General features: G+C 42.4%; 2 protein-coding genes across 2 annotated transcripts in view; one reads left to right on the forward strand and one right to left on the reverse strand.

Moving 5' to 3' along the window:
• Positions 1-158: 158 nt before the first annotated feature.
• On the reverse strand, positions 159-10,626 carry phc3 (polyhomeotic homolog 3 (Drosophila)). The gene is made up of 14 exons (XM_018677842.2): positions 10,068-10,626; positions 9,088-9,243; positions 8,901-8,978; positions 8,641-8,799; positions 8,433-8,522; positions 8,047-8,248; positions 6,526-7,169; positions 6,317-6,440; positions 5,528-5,817; positions 5,101-5,257; positions 4,909-5,026; positions 3,723-3,852; positions 2,178-2,469; positions 159-977 (listed from the first exon to the last, which is right to left on the reverse strand). Exons 1-14 carry the CDS (start codon positions 10,248-10,250, stop codon positions 823-825), a joined length of 2,778 nt encoding a protein of 925 aa, XP_018533358.1. The 5' UTR covers positions 10,251-10,626; the 3' UTR covers positions 159-822.
• Positions 10,627-12,909: 2,283 nt separating this feature from the next.
• prkci (protein kinase C, iota) overlaps positions 12,910-20,409 on the forward strand; it is a 28,759-nt gene continuing 21,259 nt past the window's right edge. The window contains exon 1 of the mRNA XM_018677840.2: positions 12,910-13,261. Coding sequence (XP_018533356.1) covers positions 13,179-13,261 — 83 coding nt within the window. The 5' untranslated portion in view covers positions 12,910-13,178. The remainder of the gene's footprint in view (positions 13,262-20,409) is intronic.

The raw sequence follows: 20,409 nt of genomic DNA on the forward strand, positions 1-20,409 counted from the left end.
AAATACCCCATTACAATTAGAGATATGAATGGGGAAATGTATCTCAAGTGTTAAAATGTTTGCTCATTATGCAGAAAAATAGATGAAAAAATAAGATCAGAAACAAGTGTGACTGAGCTAATAAAGCTCCTTTCACACTGTAAAAACTATCAATAACATAAAAGTAAAACAATGGTTTCCAAATGGATTTATTTGTATATTAATTATGGCAATAATACAATAATAAATAACAATAAATAGCCTTGTTTTCAGTTAGTTTTCATAATTCATTACAACTGTTTGCTGATGATAAATGTATCAAAGTCCCCCTTGAAGACAGTAGGCAGTAATCTGTGTAAACTTTGAAACTGTACAGCATCCGGCACGTGTAATAATGTAAATGCTAGCTTGTTTTCTTTGTTTACAAATGATACAAAGACCTTTTTAAAACCATTTTGAAACAAATGGATAACTGGAGTCGAACAATCACTACGATGAAGTAACCAGAGAAGTTGCAGAAAGAACTGCTCATCATGTTAAAATCAGCTGTGAGAGTGAGTGGACTTCAATCTGAAAACCTCCGCTGTGTGACAGACTAAAACAGCTGGAGGAGTCAGGACTGAAATCCTTGGCAGTGGTCTCAGGGAAACTGCAGCCTGTGCGTTCATGATTTCAGTTCAACATGAATCCACTCTGTGTTTTTGATCAGCTCTGTATAAATCCTTTAAAGATGAGCGGTGCTTCCTCGTCGTCTCTGCAGAGAGTGAAGGGTTAAAAAGACCGTTGTTCTGTTTTTCCAGAGCAACACAAACTCATTGTCTTTAAAGTAGGAATGTTAATTTCTTATGCATCTTTCAGAGAGTTGATGTGGGCGCAGAGTTTCAGTGCAGGTCCCAGTTTAAGGTTCATGGTGCTGACGAGGTGATCCTCCGTGAGCAGCAGCAGAGCCTGTCCGTCGATTTCCTGGGAGCGAAACTCTTCGGCTACATCCTGACCACCTGGAAAAGTGACATTTCATCATGTGAATCTTTGACCTTTTTGCTTGTAAAATAACTAAAATGATTAATTAATTTTTTATACAAGTTTATACAACAACACGAGAGCAAGGGCTGCTGCTGTATTTATGGGGCTGTTTCTTCAACGCTTCCTTTACTGTTTTGAACATCTGGCAGCAATAACTTTTTTAAGATTCACAGGAGGTGATTCACTTCATGTTGCCTGAAGACAACAACAGCAGAGTGTTTGCAATAGACTGAACAGTTTACAAAGGAAAAGCTGCTTAGTTTGCTTTGCACCTACCCACATAAACTCACATTCAGTTAACAATCCTCGGAATAGTGCTCTCTGTCTACTGTTTACAGGTGGGAAGTTAAAGACAGGAAAAGCAGCACGGTCCACCACGCTTTCAGAAAAAACATTGTTTGGCTGTTTGACGAGCATCAGGAAATCTGTGCAGGTTCATATATTTTCATGTTTGTTGTCAACCAGAGAAACTGAACTGGGAACACGCTGAAAGGTGTCACAGTACTGGGTGCTGGCTGGTTGTAACAGGAGCATTTCACAGCTTTTCTAATTCATTTTCACTCTAATGTTTCCCCCTGTGTCTCCTCCTCCTGTATCTGTGTGGGGGGCGTGGCTTCCTCACCTGGCACCTGGCTCAATCCCCACACTTGTCCTCAATCACCGCATCAGCTCCCGCTCAAGTTCCCCTGAATCACCTTCCACTCATCGCCACATCGTTACAGCTCGTTCAGTCGTAGCTACGCTCTTGCGCCACATGTTGCAAGTTTCTCTCGTGCTCTTTGCTAACCAGTGCAAGTGACTCCTGTCGCTCATGCTTCACCTCTGCCTGCAACCATCCACCCTCCTGCCGCCTTCGCCAACCGCACTCCGCCATTCCCTCCCCACATCTTCGCCTGCCATCCCCAGTGTCCCTCCTCTTCCCTCTTCACTCCCCTTCTACATCTATAATATAAAGAACAAATTATTAATTGTCCTTCTCACCCACTTTAGGTTTTACCCTGAAGGAAACACACGGACCTGGGGGAAATGTAAGGCACAAAAACGTGCAGGAAGTTCTTCTTAACAAATGAAATTACAATATTGAATGTGTCTGCACACAATTTGCACAACATGGGAGCTAAAATTCATCACTAACTTTCTGTGTCCTTAGAGACAAAGTGAAGTCACATCAGTACCTGGCAGGGATTTGATATAAGAAAACACTTGTTCCACGTTCCACAGGGACGGACAGCCAACGTCCTCCTCTCCGTCAGAAACGCTGATGGTCTCCGGCATCCTCTGCTCTCTCTCCTGTTCCCTCTCCCGCTCCCTCTCGGCCTGCTTCCGGAGCCTGGTCTTCATGGGAACGGGAGGCTCGTCTTCCTCCTCTTCGTCGTCGTCGTCATCCTCCTCTTCCTGTGCCTCCTCCTCTTCCTCCTCTCTCACTGAGTTCTGCTGAATCTCCTCTGAGCCACATGACCCGCGAGCCTGTGGAGCACAAACACCGTATCCTCTGAGTTTCTTTAAGGTTAGACTGCTTTAACAGTTTAATGATATTTTTTCAAAATAAATCTTTCATTTAAAAGAAGTAAGGAATCACAAGGTTTCCTCTGATGTTTTATGGTGGACCACTACGCTTCCAAGAGCCACTAACCTTAAAATTAGCATCAAATCATGGTCCCTGTGCTGCTTTAAAGGCCTTTCCAAAAAGAATAAGGAGAAACACTAAATTATAAATCAGCTTTTGTCTGTATCTGCCTTCAGAAGCATGTTTCAATTATCATTTGACTGAATTAATGTATTGAACATTGAATTATTGATTCCATGAAGGGGAAAGAATCTGTTTTGTTCTGAACAAATTAGTTTAAGGACTTTTACATGAAAAGTTTTTCCTAGATTTTATTGTACGTTAATAACTTTGGTTATTTTAACTCTCTTCATACCCGTTTTGTTTTTACTTTTTTGTATTTTACCATTTTATTGTTTCATTTTATGTTATACTGTAAATTTTCTCCACCTTTTTTCTTGATACTTTTTCCTGTCTTGTTTGCATCATCTCAATATAACATTTTATTGTTTCACTGTATTGTTTTCCTGTAACACAATTTGTAACTGTGATTAGAAAAATGCCATATAAATACTTTACTACTGCCGTGCCTTTGCTAATAGTAGTAGTAGTAGAGTTACTTAATGCCATTTCATTCTGTAGATACAATACATTTTGAGCCAGGTTGACTCTTATTATCTTTGACTATTATTAAATTGTCTTTCAAACCTGGTGTGCTGTAAGATAAATCTGATGATCACCAGGATACAGGAAGCAGAAAAGAATGAGACTTTCCTCACTGTTTGTTTTTTTTCCTCATAGTTTACTGGATGATTCTCTTCAGGCTCAAATGGCTCCAATCTAACAAGTGAAACCTGTGGAAATCATCCAGTGATAAAGGTAACAAGTGGTCACTGCTTCTTATGAGGTGTCACAATCCATAATGTTTATGACTCACTGTAACAGACATTAAAACCTCTCCATGGATGCATTAGATTTTAAAAACACAGCCCTCACTGAAAGCGTCTTTTTGAGGTTCTATGTTGTCAGCTACGATTTTGGAGATTTAGTCACAGGAGTCTCCTCCAGAGCTTTGTTCCTGTCGATTGTGGCTGTTCCCCAGAGAGCAGCTTGTCTTTACCAGTGATCCCTGCAGCACTCCTGCCTTCCCCTGTACGCATGCATATTAACTGACCTGTCTCAGGAAATGTTCTCTGGAGGCTCCATTGACTCTGCTGGGGGGTCGTCCTCTCCGGCCCACCGGCCTGTGACCCCAGCGACCTGCTCTTAGCATGGTGATACGCTTGGTGCAGCTCACGCTGAACCTAGACACAGAGAGTCAGCCACACAATATTAGATCAGATTTATGTGCAGACAGTTAAGACGGGCATTAGCTGGACTCAGAGCTGTCCTCTCTTTGATGCCTGGATGGAGACTCAGAGGGAAACCTGGGAGTGATTATACACTTGAGACTTTTTCTTAAAACCCAAATTGAGCTCAATGGACTCCAGATGTCAGATGGCGTGTCTCATCACCACAAGGACAGGCTGCATTTTTACTTGTCTCGTGTGGCAGACGACATAAACCTTACACATCATTTTTTTATACAGAGAGAGCAACGCCCTGTTTTTTTCATTCATGAAGTTAGAGCCAGTCTTTTGATGTTTGCCTCTAAGCAGCTGGATGAGAGCGGTGCTTGTTCTTTCCTCCTACGTTCTCAGACAGTGTCGTGAACTTGAGGCATCAAACGAACACTGGAACAAGGCTGATATAAAATGATGCAGTGTGGCTTTCTAAAAAGCTCATGTAACGTCCTTAAACAGCTGGGCATTGTAGTTTTAATTAAACTTTACTCAAACAGAGGTAAGTAGTCCTTTGGTTGGGGACTATTTTCAGCAGTGGATTAAAACACATTTGGTGCTCCAGAGTGTATGGATGGTGGGTAAAACCATTTGTATAGTTTTACCCAGTGCAGCAGTTTGGCTCAATTGTGGGTTTTTTATTGTTTTTGGACAAAAAATCAGCTGTATGACACAAAGGAATGAGATGCATCAAGCTTTGGACTCACACGTAGTAGTTATTACAATAAATCAGTTGGTTTTCTTCTTATGGAATTTGTTGACAATAGAAAATATAGAGCATTGCTGGCCTTATCCTTTCACGTCAAATAAACGACTGAAACAACAGTACCACAGCTCCTTTAACTCTACGACACTGAGACTGGAGGTTCATTAATCAAGTGAAAGCACTGGACTGACGTTATTTCACAGAACAAGACAGATGCTTGATGTTACCTGTGCTTGTTGACCTGTTGTTTGTCAGAGAACCAGAAATGTGTTAATCACATCAAGATGTGAGGTGTGTGTGTGTGATTTCTTTACCTCCTGACACACGTCATGGAGCAGAAGCGTTTGGAGCGCAGAAACGTCTGAGCGTAACCTCTGCTCCCGCAGTATTCACACTGCAGCACACCTGCCACACCCTCCCCGAGCTCTGCAACTTCAGAGGACCAGCTGTTAGTCACACACATGCACACATTCCCACACAGACACCCACGCATACACAGTCCTCACCATCTGCTGTAGGGACATCGTTCTCCATCTCAGAGTCAGTTGAATCTGACTGGTCAGCATCCAGAGGACTGTCCTCTGCTGCATCCCCGTTGGTGTGAATCTCCTGGGACTCTGGAAGTGAAGCCTGCTGCTCTGCTAAGAGTGAGGAAGGACCCACCTGCATTGAGAGGCGCATTTAAAAAAATAAAACCTTACACACACCTTGCTTCTGACACCAAAATGTTTCTTCTATCACATTTACTGTTGTTTTGAATATCTGGAAATATTTTATGCCACATTCTCCATCATCACACCTGGACTGGGATAGTTTGAACCTGGGATCAGGTTGTTTATATTGAGGCAATTATCTATGAAATGTAAGACATGTAGCTGTAACCTCTGACTGAGGCTCACTGTGGCCCTCTTCTCGCACCTCCAGGGGACATACCGGGAATGGCTCCAGGCCCTCTCTGATGACAAAGCCCTCTACGAGGTGTGTGAGGACGTGGGTGGTGAGTATCCTGTCGGGGCTTCCTGGGAGGCTGGCCGGTGCAGAGGGAGGCTGGCTGGGGCCTCTGGCTGCGGCAGGAAGGATGGGGGGAGGTAGAGGAGGAGGTGGAGGAGGAGGGTTGCTGCCATTGCTGCTGTTGATGGTGGCGGTGGTGAGCTGGGAGGGCTCCTCCACCTGTGGTGACCTGATCACTGAGTGACTGGACATGACGGGGGCTGAACCCATCACTGCTGGACAATGAGAGGCATAAAACACAACAGTAGGCGTTTTTATTTTCAGGTTTAAATGAGTCTGATTTAAGCTATCATGGAAAAGTTAGCCCTACAGTCTAGCCTGGTCCTGATCAGTCTGGTTTTAAAGCTTCACCTCAGGCTGAACCAGAGTTTTCTCCAAAGTTCCTCTCTGAAGGTTTCTCTTTACTGTCACTTTGTGAACATCAGTGTTTGCACTGGAACATGTAAAATTTACATCACTCACTGACATGGGATGTCAACATTATTATACAATATTTTAGCCTTAACTCCATTTTCTGTTGATGTTAGCTTTAACCCAGCTTTATGAAACCGATTGATCCAGGTTCAGGTTTTTAGGTTAATTGAAGACACTGTAAGCCATGCTTTTCTGAGCCACCTTTATGAACCGTCCCTCTGGCTGGTGAGAAGACTTGGAAAAGGTTGTGCTGTATTTTCTTCTTGTTTATTTTACTATTTCATCATCGTATGTTACCTGCACCATTCTGCTTAGGAGACGCAGCCAGAGGTGTGGGGGTCCTGTCCCTCTGTCGACTTGGAGAACGTTCATCTTTCCTCTCCTCTGAGCTCACTCCATTCACTTTGCACGTTTGCCCCGACTGAAATTCAAACCACGACAAACCCCCGGTCAAACCGACACATACAGAGGACAGGGAGAGCTCCAAACGGGACACGGCGACTCACCAATGGAGTTTCGCTGCGCCTGACCGGGTGCACTTTCAGATCGACGGCCACCGTCTGTGGAGGAGGCAGGTTCTGGTAGGGCATCTGGACCAGGGCCTCCGCCACAGGCAGCTCCTGCTCCGTCAGCAGCATCTGCCCCGACTGGACGGCCAAAGCCTGGACCGAGTGCAGGGACAGCCTCTGGAGGGAGGCTGGTGGGTTCTGGGGCAGCCTGGGGAGAACCAGGGGTGGAGGAGGAGGCGGAGGCTGATTCTGCACTTGTGGGAATGAGGTCCGACGCTGCGGAGCAGCCACCAGGGGAGGAGGCTGAGGCTGAACGGCGGCAGCTGGGATTGAGGTCTGAGCCGACGACGCAAACACATTGGTGACAGATGAAGAAGAGGAGGAGGAGGAGGAGGGGGCTTGGGAATCACTGTTGGTTTGTGACTGGGTGCTGGGGGTGGTCAGTCTCTTCACTGAAAGAGGAAGAGGGCTGGAGTTGGATTCTTGAGGGGCTACTCTGAGGGCGATGGGCTGGAGCTGTCTGTGGTTGAGAGCACCTGCTGTAGCCTGCTGGAGGATGAGCTGGTGGTGCGCCACCCGCTGGCCTGATGGACAGGACAGCTGCTGCTTAACCAGAGCGTGGGTCTGCACCGGAGAATAGGCTGCAGGAGGAGCGACAAGCAGAAAGACATGAAGACGTGAAGAACAAGTGCCACGGTCACAGTCCTACAAATGTTCCTAAGTTAAGTAAAGACAGGTTATTGACTTTGCCTGGTACAGAGTTAATAAAGAAAATGTAATTTAAAAAAGGAAACATATTGGCTGACAGGAAATAACACCCAGTTCTCATCACATTAAAGGGAGTCTGAATCACTTTATCAAGAAAAACTTGGCTAAAATGGACTACTTTTTAAAGAGAACCAGATGTAATCAATGTGTTTTCATTATTTAATCCTTGATAACGACCTTATATGGTCGACACATGTCAGTGTTTCATAGGATTATGTCTGAAAAACATCTCTTTTTTTTCATCTTCAAAGGAACCTTAAAGGAATAGTCTGGCTTTGATTTTGTGTGAAACAGATGAGAATATTCCTTTAAAGTTCTCTGGAGTTATTGCCTGTGAAACTGACTGAGCACATGGCGTCTGTTTGCTTCTAACATTCAGCATTACATCAAAAGAGGAAGAGTTTGCGTTGATGCTTGAAAAAGAAATCTATATCTGTTTGGAACTACTGATGGAAGAGTTAATACTGTGCTACAAATGCTCGGAGATGATGAATCTGTCATTGTTTAACTGAGAGATGATGAGGCAGGTAGCAAATGAACAGAAAACATCTTTATTGGGCGTGTTATTGATCTTTTTTCTTCCTTATTGTTTATGGACGGTCTATTGATTGGTTGTTATTCTACTGTATGGAGGCTTGTTGTCATCTGTTATGTGAAAATGCCTGACAAAGGTGACTTGACTGAAACATCCCTTCATCCCTGTGAGTCAAACTTGCTTTTCAGCCTCAGTATTTGAACACGTTAGCTCACCTGGGGTTATAATCTGGGGTCCAGGCTGACCCGTGTCAGATGAGACGTCAGTCAGCTGGTTGGCCTTCAGAGCGCAAACCGATGCCTTGGACAAAGAGGCAGCTGGAGACAGGGCTTGGGACTGGGCAGATGGCTTTAAGATGACACTGTGGGCTGTAGCCAGAGCTCCAGGCAAGTGGGCACGCAGAGCCAGATTCTGCACCTGAGGATATGAGGATTTGCATCAAAATCCCAAACGCAATTGTTACTTCTCACTTTAGTATTTATTAGATATCCTTTAATTCCACAAATGTGGATCGTGTTCAAGGTTTGCAACTTCCTGAGTATTATTGCCGTCTTGGAGCGTGCATGGCTTATTCCAATTCTGTGCCTGGCAAAGTTTGTACCTGAGAGGAGGTAGGTAAAGAGGAGCAGGAGGTGACAGCAGGGAGGTCTGATTGAACTGCAGCCACCGGGGCTGCAGGAGTTAGAATGAGCTGACAGAGGAAAACGCATTCAGTAAAAATAGAAATAAGGCAGGTGAATCATACAGTTTTTTTTTTTTTAAGTACCAATGTGACCAAGAGCTTCGAGATATTTCAAAGAGGTTTGTACCATCTGAGTTCGAAGGTACATCTGAGCTTGGTTACAGTTGGCCGGTCTGTTTCCCAGGAGCATGGCCTGCTGGGATATGGTGGTCGCAGCAGCAGCAGAGTTGGACGTTTGGGTGCGGCCAATCAGCTGGGCTGTTACTGGAGACGCTGGTAAAGTGATCTGGATTCAGGGAGGCACAATAAAGGATGTTAAAAAAAAAATAAAGATAGTGTGGGGTTGATATTAGTGGTCAGGTTGACAGCAGTGACACAGATACTCACTGAGCTCTGGGAAACACCAGCAGGTTGAACCAAACTGCCAGTGGATGAAGACGGAGACTGCCTCTGACAGACAGAAGCCTGAAAAGAATTGGGAACACATTACACCTCCTCTTTCTCTCACACTCTGTCGTTCATGTCACTAACACATGACACACATAAACACACACACACACACATAGACGCTAACCTGCTGTATTGTGGCCAGACTCTGCAGATGGGGGTTGTGCTGGTGCTGCTGCAGGGCTGCTGTCTGCAGCATGAGGTGCTGCTGCTGGGCTGCGTACATCTGATGCAGGTACTGGGCCGCCATGCTCTGAGGTCTGTGGATGGCGTGCTGGATCACCTGGAGGATCATATCATTATAACATCATGTGCTTTGCAAGGGAATTTCCAGTCCACTGAACGTACCACAATGCTATCATCATTTTAAATATCCTGTTTGGCCTTATTGTACTGGCCAATGAAAAAATGAAGTATTTAGTGGACTGTCTATTTCCTGGACAGTCTATTTTTCAAATGCTAGTTTAGTCAAACAATGCATGCAGGGGTCTCAGGTGGTGTCTATTATCTGAATTACCTACCTGTCAAATGAAACAATGCATGCAAAGGTCCTACCTACTGTCTATTACCTGGACTCTCTTCCTGTCAAATTAAATGATGTATGCACTGCAGAGGTCCAATGTACTGTCTACAGCCTGGACTACCAAGTGTTGAATAAAACAATGCATGCAGAGGTCCTAGAGGTTCTGTCTACTGTCTGGGCTGCTTGCCAATCAACTGAAGAACTCTATGCAGAGGTCTCAGATAAGTTCTATTACCTGGACTACCCATCTTGTCATTTGAAACTATGTGTGCCAAGGTCCATGGTACTGTCTATCACCTGGCCTGTTTGCTCACTGAATAGAATAATGCATGAAGAGATCCAAGGTTACCTGGATCGCCTGGCAGTCAAGTCAAACAATGCATGCAGAGGTCCCAGGTACTGTCTTTTATCAGGACTACCTACCTCTTAAATTAAACATGCAGGTCCTATGTGCAGTCTATTTCTTGGACTATCTACTTGGTAAATTAAGCATGCACAGCCTCCAGGTGCTGTCTATTTCCTGAACCGCTTGGCAGCCAAGTGACAAAAACTCAGATGCAGATGTCTCAGGTGCTGTCTATTACCTGGACTGCCTGTCTGTCTGATGGTATGATGCTGAGGGAAGCGGAGGGCGCCTGGGTGCACGTGGTGCTGCTGGAGCTGACTGTTGCCATGGTGACCGCAGCTGATGTGGTGGTGGGGGTAGCGGCGGCGGCTACAGTCTTATTAGTATCTGCCTGCCTCTCTCCTGGGCTCTGCCTCTCCATCTCCCGGGGTCACACACACACACACACACACACACACACAGATTCAGTAACGGGAAAACTGCGGAGATAGAAACAGACGTTAATTAACAGGAGGCGGTTAAATTCGAACTTCATCTGAATCAGGGTCGTGTGAACAAGGTTTTTATTATTTTATTGTTTCGCAGTTTCCTCTCACCGTTCCGCAAAAGCTTTTGGTGAAGAATAGTTGTTAGCCTATTATAAAACAAAACAGCCAGTGTTCATGCTGCAGATCTCAAAACTGTGTTACATTAGGAAAGGATTGTGGAGGCACGTGGTTTGCCTAAAATCTGATTATCTGCGGATCAAACTTTGAGGACTCTTAGTTCCAGGAACGTGGTCTAAACTCAACCTGTTATACTTTAATTCGGCCATGACTGAAAGATCTATTTCTACTCTTGGTTCTTAAAAATATATAATTTTATTCGTTTGTTAGATAATATTTGATGGCATTTAATCTCAGTTCAAAATACATGTAAATAAAATGAATATAAACTCACAGATAATAAACTTAGAAACACTTTAATAAATGATACCACACAGTTCATAACAATCTGTCATAAGTAGATTTCTATAAATATCCTGTTTATGTCCAGCGTGTCCCCATTTATTCTAGACTACCATTGTCATTTCAATGTAACAATCCTAACTGTAAATTATTAGTCAGTTATAAGATACACGAGTTACACAGAAGATATAACCTGAAGAAAACAGATGGATTTGTTGCATGAAACCCGTGAAAAAACAATGTGATGAAGACCTGATGGATATGTATGAAAAAAGGTGAATAATTCTCCTAATTGATTGACTGATGGGTGTTTTTGTGCCTCGCATCTGTTCAGTGACAAACATCAGACAAAGGTGCTACAACACAGGAAGTTTTTTAAAATTATTATTATTATAAAGCCGCTTAATTATGAGGAAAATGTTTTCATAATGACAAGTAAATAATCTGAAAGAGCCAGGCTAATAATAGTGAATTTCTCAGCCGTATTTCATTAGGACAAACCCTGATGGATTACACGTTGAATATTGATTGGTTTTTGCTGCAGAGCCGCTTCTGTCTAATTGAACACAGGCGCGTGAGATTCTCGATAAAAACCCGGAACGGTCACGAAATCAGTCTTATCTTAAATGGACTGTCCATAATTTAGGACTCTGCTTCGGGTATTACATAAATTCAACAAATCGGGCTGTCATTCCCCGTCGGTCTGTCTCTCTCAGCTCAGACAGCGCTTTATGCATGCACAATCATTCACCTCTTGTCGGCGGTACCTGCCTGGTATTGAAAGACACGGGCCATCAGGAACTGACCATACCCCGGCACATTGTCCCAGTCATGAAGCCCACTGATGCGTCAGTGCTGTGTAAAATGGAGATTAAAAAAATAAAAAATCAGACGCTGTACACAGTAGGCAATAAAAAAAAGCCTTGACACAGCACCGCTCGCAGTGCGGGAGGACCTTCCACAGCCGGGGAGTCCGCTGCTGTCTGCGCTCACTGCGTGGACAGGAGTCCCGGAGGTGTCTGACGGTTGTTTTCATTTGTTTTGAATGATTTTTATTTGCATCTTGTGTTATCACGATGATTCGTGTAAGGCCGTGGATAATCAGTTAAAAGAATATAGAATTAGCTTTGTGAGAAAAATCAAAACAAACATTATGCCTCAGAGGACTGTTCCAATACACAAACCACTCACCAGTGATTCCAGCTATAAGAGCACATTTTAGTTTGTTTTCCTGTGTTATCATGTGTACAAGAAGAGCCATTTCATGCTTGATGGTAATACCATTCAAGTGTAAGTGCAAATGTAACAGCATAAGGTACTCGTTGGGTAAGTTATATATCATATAAACAGGATTTCAATATCACAATATTTAGGGGGATAATGGCCGCATCATATTGTATAAAGTGATCATGTGTATTATATAACATCATAATCACCTGAGTAACAAAATTCTCTGTAAAAGATTTTCAGCAAATACTGAACATTATAACCTTAATGGAGGCAGGATTTGTTCTAGGACTGTTGTATTACACTGCATTGGTTTTAGCTATAGGCGTACAAAGCAAATGGACTGTCAAAAAATTAGGTCCAAGAAAGAAAGTTGGCTATGTTTTCCATCCGGGGTGAACCTAAATAAACCTCATGAAGATGAAGCTGTGTATTTGTTAATCTTGCCTAATGTCTAATATTAATATGCCTAATGTTAATATTAAAAATCATTCAATACATTCCCCTTTCATCGCAGCAATAAATAGCTCACCGATTTCTAAAATTAAAGGAGGAAAAAAACAAAACAAATTCTTTTTGCTTTTGTCGCTGGTCAATTTCGTTGTTATTTCCGAACCAGAGCACTTGAATGTTCGACGTGTCTTGAGGGGTCGTAGGATGTCCGAGCTCAGTTGTTTGAACGTGAATGTAGCACGTACACACGCGAAAAGCTTGAGTTGGTACAGTCGGAATGCTGGACACAGACATATTTAACTTAAATTAGATATAAATCATGTTACATTGGTTTGTTATAATTTATGAATTATACATGAACGTTAGACAGCTCATATCAATATATGTTGTAATATTTGTTTAACGTGAGTGTACACGTCTGTAAGATGCCAAGTTATGCTCCACCCCGAGCATTCCGGTAGTGGACTCGTCCGTCGTTAGGCCTTTGCAGTAGGGAGTTGTTTGGCGGACCCCGCAAGTTTTCCTGTACTTTCCATGTTATTTTTGTTTGTCTAAATAGAGGGTAAATTCTTAATTTTTAGCACAACTTGCCGCGTTGTTTACTCGGCGTGTCGACGGACTATAAAAATCAAAGTGTTTTGGGCGTGGTACACAACTACACAGCTGAAGAGGGAAGGAAGGAAGGAAGGTATCGGTGAGTCGGACTGACCGCGACTGAGCTTATGATGCCGACGTTGCGGGACAGCACCATGTCCCACCCCGGCGAGAATTCCCACCAAGTCCGGGTGAAGGCCTATTATAAAGGGTAAGAAATCACCGATTCTCCCAGCATGTAATCGACGTTGTTATTAAGCCAACTAGTAGCGGTTTTAGACTTGGAAAGGTGGCTAACCAGTTGGCTAACATTAGCTAACTCAGCTAACGGCTTGCTAATGTTGGGTACCAGGTTTAGGTAAACTTGACCAGGCAGACGGACAGGTGAAACTGTCCAGACACGCTGTCAGTTTAAAACCAGACTCTCTGTGTTACTCCAGAAATGTGTCAGCTTTACTACGAACTTGTCAAGTGATTTGAACTCAATAAGAAATAGTTGTTGAGCGAGCTAACAGTTGCTAGCAGTGGTTATTAGTTTCAGTATCTGTCAGTAACTAGCTCAGTTTGATAAGGCTTACAACCAGCCTGACAAGTTGTTATCCAGTGACCAGCATTAATTTCCATTTGGCAGTTTTGACAAGTAAACATGCGATTGTTATGTCATTTAGGGATGGGCACGGAATCAAAACAAATCAGGACATTAATATCTATACCATCACAGTAACTGAGTTGCAAATGATCAGTTAAAGTTGTGTTGTCTTTCTGTCATATGGCATTTTCAAGACTATCAGAAATACTGTAATGTTAACTTTTAATAATTAAACAAAACAACGTGTACCATATTTATCCGCCACAACTGCTACAAACCATTATTTTCATATTTGAGTTAATATACAAGTTACTTTCTGGCTTACTCATTTTCTCTACAAAATGTCAGTAAATTGTGGAAAAGTCCCCTTTATAGTCAACCGAGGCCCGAGGAGATGTGTTTATGCCAAAATCCAAAGATGTGTAGTCTTCAGCCATATATGATGAAGACAAGCCTCAGATAGTCATATTTGAGAAGCTGGAACCTGCAAATATTTTACACTTTTGCTAGGAAAAAAGACTAAAACAATTAATTTATTAATGTTTTTGTCTATCAGTTTCTTGATGAGTCAACTAATCATTGCACCCCTTCATTTAACATTAGTTTTAACATCTCGCTATAAAGTCAGTGTTGCGTGCTGCAAGTAAAAATTATCTTCATATTTGAGCAATCTCTTGAGTCTAATGCTGACTAATGTTTATTAAAGGTCAAATAAAAGGTGAAAGTATTCAAGATAAGTTCTGAAAACCAAGAATGAAGTCTCCAAATTGTTTAAACAATCGAAAACCCAAAGATATTGAAATTAAAACAGTTTAAAAGAGAGAAAATTGAATTATCGCATTCGTGAAGCAGGAATTAGGAAATTTTTGGCTTTTTGCCACATTAAAAAACATGACCTTTAACATATTATTCAGAGCTATTGCTGCTGATTTATTATTTGTTGATCATCTAATCCAGCAATGAAGTAGTTGTTTCAGCCCCAACTTTAACCAGTCATCTCTGTCACACACCTAATGTTTATATAAAGTAAAAGTTTCTGAAGAGGAAAAGGACTTTGAGACCAGACAAGCATGAGATTATAGACAACAAATATTACAAACAATAAATATCAGTGTATTATCCATCTCTGATAATGCTAGGTACTGGTTATGGTAATGCCAGTGCTTCGAGTTTTTGTCATACCAAGTAAGAGTCAGTAATTAACCTCCAGCCCTGGCAGAGGCAGTTCAGCTTTTTAGTTTCGCACACTCGTATCTGGTGATGGAAGTCATTGGTTACCCGGTTGTTTCTATGACACTCCCTGTCCCACTGTCTCTGTTTGATGGAACCGGTGATTGGAGACCAGCCAAGACTTGAAAAACGTGTAGTGCAAGTCACCTCAGCCAGGACCTGTTGTATTCCTCACCAGCTCTGTGACACACCTCAAGGACTCTGCAGTGTGTGTTGATCACTACATGTCATTTCGCAGTACAAAGCATGTGAAGTATTTATGAGGTTGCTGCTCAGGAATCTTAGCTATGTTGGCAAAGAGAGAATGCAGTGAAATGGTCTCACCGTTTGGCTATCAGGATGCATTAAGCCAGGATGCCATCAGTGTTGTTATTGTTTCCCTGCAGATGTTAAGAGTGGGAGTTAGGAGAGTTGGTAATGCTCCGAATCAGTATGTTAGATTTGTACTGGCAGTTCAGGTAGTAGCCTCATTCAGTGTTTCCTTACTGTTTTTATAACGTTGTAAATCACCACTTTGAAAAACCATCAAAAACAGTCTCAACAGAACATTAATGTGTGAACATCTATAGTGAATAAATGCTGTAACATCGGAGCTGAAATATTTAGTCAACTAAATAATTAGTTCAACATGTTTTTCGAAGTAAGATGTCAGTGTTCTCTGCTTAGCCCCTGCTCTTTATTGTAAATAATTAAATTAAGTCTGTTTTTGGGTTTTGGATTTTTTGTCAGACAAAACAAAACACTTGAGGACATCACCTTGGACTCTGCACAGTTGTGATTGTCATTTTTCCCATTTTTTTGACATTTTAATGATTTGACTTGACTAATAAAAACAAACAAACATATATTAATCAAAAATAACAGCTGGTTTCACCCTTAGTAAACATGTGTTGTCCTGTTTCTCTTTTTCAATGAAATCACCTGATGGAGTGATTTGTGCAACTGTTTAGATTCTTGATACAACAACTATCTGGATATTGTAAAACATCCTTCAAACCTGAACAACATGCAAATACCAGATTCTGTCAGACTCTTTCAGTGTCTTTTCTGATAAAATCCATTGTTTGTTGTCAGTCAGTGGCAGCATCAGCAGACTGGTGTCAGCCTGTAGCTGTCTCAGCCTGTCGCTGCCCTCGTCTTCATGTTGCTTTCATTCACACTGATGGTCAATAGAGAGGGCTGCAAATATGCACTGACCACGTGACCAGAAACAGTGATGCAGATACTGTATTGTGATAGAAGATGGATTGAAACATAAAAATATTCTATTGTCAATTAACTGCTTTGTCTATAAAATGTCAGAAAACACTGATATTTGTCCATCCCAGTTTCCCAGGCAATTTCCTTAGATGATTGATTATTATTATTATTATTTTTAACCACCCAGTAGTTACCCATAATATGTTCAGTTCACAGTGATAAAAAACATAGAGCAGCGAATCATCACATTTTAGAAGCAGGCACAAGCAAATATTTTTCACCTTTGACTGAAAATTGATGATTTATCAGAATAATTGGCAATTCATTTTCCTTGACAGATAAATCAATTAATTGTTTCAGCTCCAGAGTTTAGCAACGCTGAGTGCGGTTTATAATTCTCATACTTTCTATAGAAAAATAAAGTCAGTATATTGTATTACAGTCCACTTTTTAAATTCTGTGTAGTATCTTGTCCGATCTTTTATCTTTTTTGCTCTCCTGATCTAACTGTATGATACTGAATATCTCTCTCAGTATCAATTCAAATATTTGTTTCATTAGATATATTTTAATTCTACTTTTCCTACTTAACACAGCTGCACAGTGCCCACTTATTCTCCTATAGGCATAGATTGCTATTAAAGCATCTAACATGTTTGACAATTAAATACCTCTTGGTTATTTAGTATTTAAAGTGTTTTAATTGAGCGCAGTGTTTCTGACAGCTGACTAACAAAACAGTGAGAACGTATAAGGCTTTATATAGCTGTAAGTAATTAAAAGTAAGTAAGTAATGTTTGTGTGGACTTGTGGAAAAAGTTAGTTTTTGTCGATGAGTTGGTCGTTTTTTAAACCAGAGGTTTTTACACTGACAATTTTCTCTGTTTGTGTTTATTTTACTTTCTTCTGCTCTGTATCGACAATGTTGTCATGGAAATGTAAAACTTTTCTGTAAGCCTATTTCTAAAGATTAAATACACACAGCTCAAAATTATATCCTACACAGGACTGAGCTGTGTATACTGTAGCTGTCTGTGTGTTACTGCCAGTGTGTCACCATGTTAGGCCAGGATAGAAACATTGCTTTGCAGATTTGCCAACACAGACTAACACAAGGCTTCTTGTGTGCCAGATCTACTTCAGGATTCCTCTGTAAGGGATGTTGTTTGGCAGGAAAATGGGATTACGCCAGCTTGACGGAGCAGTTCAGTCATTTTCCTCTTTTTGAAAGGAGTTGCTCTTCATTTTCAAAGACTCTGCCATCTGCATCAGGGCTTGAAGGCTCAGCTTTGTTTAAAACACGGGAAGCATTCCTTGTCTTGCTGTTTACTTTTGCTCTGAAAGCCCCTCGAGCACTGAACCGCAAAGTCATACACCCCCCCACCCCACCAACACGCATCTCCAGTCATGATTGTAGTAACCCAGTCTGACGCTCACATGTAATGCAGGGTATTGTCTGTTTTGCAGCGTATACACATCCCACACAGTGTGCGAAATGCAGCTCAAGTGTTTACGCGCACATGTGTGTCTGTTGTTACGAGTGACCTTGTCTCCAGGCTCAGCAGGGGTGCGTTTGGTTGGTGTGATTGTGTCGTGAGGCTCGAGGCTCCCTCCTGTTCAACACCACAGGTGGGCCGTGTTGCCTGGAGACCGCAGCATCCTGCGTTCTGGACCAGCAGAGCTGTGGGGCTGGAGCAGAAGCAGATTTTGGACACTTCAGTGTGTGCATTTCTGCTTTGCCGTCGGTGTTAGCACGTGATTCTTGTTCTCCATGCGTGTTCACTTGGGGTTGTGTGAAGGTGTTGGCGGGGGGCATACCCATGCGTGGCGGCGCTGACAGAGAGATGGATGGTCCTAGGTGCTCGCGGAAGCCTGGAGAGGCACCCTGACCCTTCTTCCTGCTTGAGCGCTCACCAGTGACGAATGGCTTCATGCCGGGCAGATGGGGTTGCAGAGTCCTACTCACGGCTGTTAAGACACCAGGGGCACAGGCCATCACTCCCCTCCACCACATCCTCCGTCTTTTAATTTAGCTGTGGTGTAGGACGGCACAGAGCAGAGGAATGCCAGGTCTGTGAGGAATGCCACTTCCTCCTTGTTGCTCACCAGTGATGAGCTCCCAGTCGCTCACTGTACAATCCATCTGCCTTAGTCACCCGGAGGAATCCCAGAGCTCACTTTTCTTTGTGTTAACACAGGTCACTGCTTTTTGAGCATATTTTTAAATTCCTTTGTCAGCTGAATGTTGGCTAATGTTGTGTTATTAAAGGCAATATTGACTAATATATTTTCCAAGTCAAAGGATGCAGCACAGAAGTCATTAATCAGCTGAGGCGAAAGGGAAGTAGAGTCACTCTCAGTTCAGTTCAGTTCAGTTCAGCCAGTATTAGAGGTGTGACAAAGAATCATTTTTATTTATCTGCTGATTTACATTAAAACAGTCTGTACAGTGTCAGTAAATAGCGAGTCCAAGATGACCTATTTAAAATGGTTGTTTTTTTTCCAAGCAACAATTCAAACCCAAACATATTCAGTTTAATATCATAGAAGTCTGTGATTAATCAGTCATCAAAACTGTTGCTAATTCATTTTTTGTCGACCAGCTTATGTATTAATTGACTAATAGCTCTCATGCAGAAGCAGACGCAGCTCTGAAATGTAGAAAAAAAGGCAAATTAGGACTGCAACTAGTCTTTTCTCCATCACTTTCTTTGTCCTGTGATGTGATTGTATGATGTGTATTCACATTGCTAATTTTCAGCCACCTAGTATATTCAGTTAACTTTCATATGACAAACAACATCAACAATTTATCTTATTTAAGAAGCACTTACTACTAAATGTTTTTGCATTTTTTGCTTGAAATCCAACTGAAAGTATCCATATAAGTAGTATCCATATAATTGATGATGGACTTGATTCCATTGATTAATTGAGTAATCAACTCATTGCTTCAGCTCTACCTTAAATCTTCCATATTTGAGAAGTTGACCCACAGATATTTGGCATTTTTGCTTCATTAAATGACTCAAACAATTGATTTTAGTATCAGTATTGATTAATTGTTTAAGCTCCACTATACAGCAGTTATAAATCTAAAAAAAACTGCAGTTTCAGAAAGTGAAAGTATTCTGCGTCCCTGCCCTCAGTGTATTCTTATCACTTTGTTGTCTCAGCCAGTTTCCTGTAACTGTCGTAGCCATTAGTTGTGCCTGTATCTGTGTCACAGCGGCTGTTGTTAGAGGCACCTGAGACGTGGTTTAACTTTAACCACAGTGAGACACACAGTGTTTAATGAACACCCACAGCTCAGGTCCAGTTACACGTGACACAGTTAAGAGTCACCTGCTGGCATTAATGCGTCGCCTGGATTGTCGACAGTCACAGTGTGGGAACTGCAGCGCTCTCTATCTTCTGATGTTATCAGGGTTTTAGGAGGAAGTGGAGCTGCCATGCTGCTCCTAGAGGAGAGATCAGACTGTGGGAGTGTTGATGCCAGTCTCCCCCTCCCCCTCTCACAGGCAATGATTAACACCAGCAGGATGGAGGAAGAGGGTGAGAAAATAGGGGGAGGAAGCAAGAGAAGGCATCTTATTCTTGCTCAGAAAGCTTTATTCATTCTTGATGTGTGATTTTTCAGACAGTTTAATACTGGCTGAGAGGAAAGCTGCTCTCTTAAGAATTTCAGCCTTTATGTGAAACTGTAAAAGTATCGTCCAGTAAATCACAGTCTAGTGTATATTTATGTGTGTTTGCTCCACGGTAAGACTGACCCTGCAGTGACCTTACACTCTATACACTGTCCTTGGACTTGTACACTAGATGTCCTTCAAAGTGTTGGGATTTTATCATCCTGCTATCAGGCTCTCAAGCTGATGAAAATCTGGGTCCACCTTTGACGACGGCAGTAAAGGGAATAAGAGGGATTTGTCCTTGTGGGTCGCTCCCTGGCTGGTGGGACAGCTTTTACACATCACCTCCTTTTTATTTTTCATTTTTACTCTCATGTATTTTCCCCACTCCACCTCATTTTTTATTTATTTTTTTTGCCTCCCCTCGCTGCTCCCCTTGGTCCTGACGCCTGAGCTCAGACTCCTGTCGCCTGCAGACCTGTAAAAGCTTGCGTGTACAGTCTCCCCATCCTCCCCCACCTTGGGTCGCATAGTTAAGGCGGGCCACGGGGTGTGGAGCAGGCGACATCAATCCTAAACGCTGCCGTGAAATGTTGATGGACAGAGATAGATGATCTAGATTTTCCTCCCTAGCCTATGTCTTAGTGCAACCTTCGAGTGGTCGTGTTTATGTCTGTGCAAACCAAAAAGGCAGAGAGTGATGGACTT

The sequence above is a fragment of the Lates calcarifer genome, linkage group LG4 (assembly GCF_001640805.2).
Source record: "Lates calcarifer isolate ASB-BC8 linkage group LG4, TLL_Latcal_v3, whole genome shotgun sequence".
Taxonomy (NCBI): Eukaryota; Metazoa; Chordata; class Actinopteri; family Centropomidae; genus Lates; species Lates calcarifer.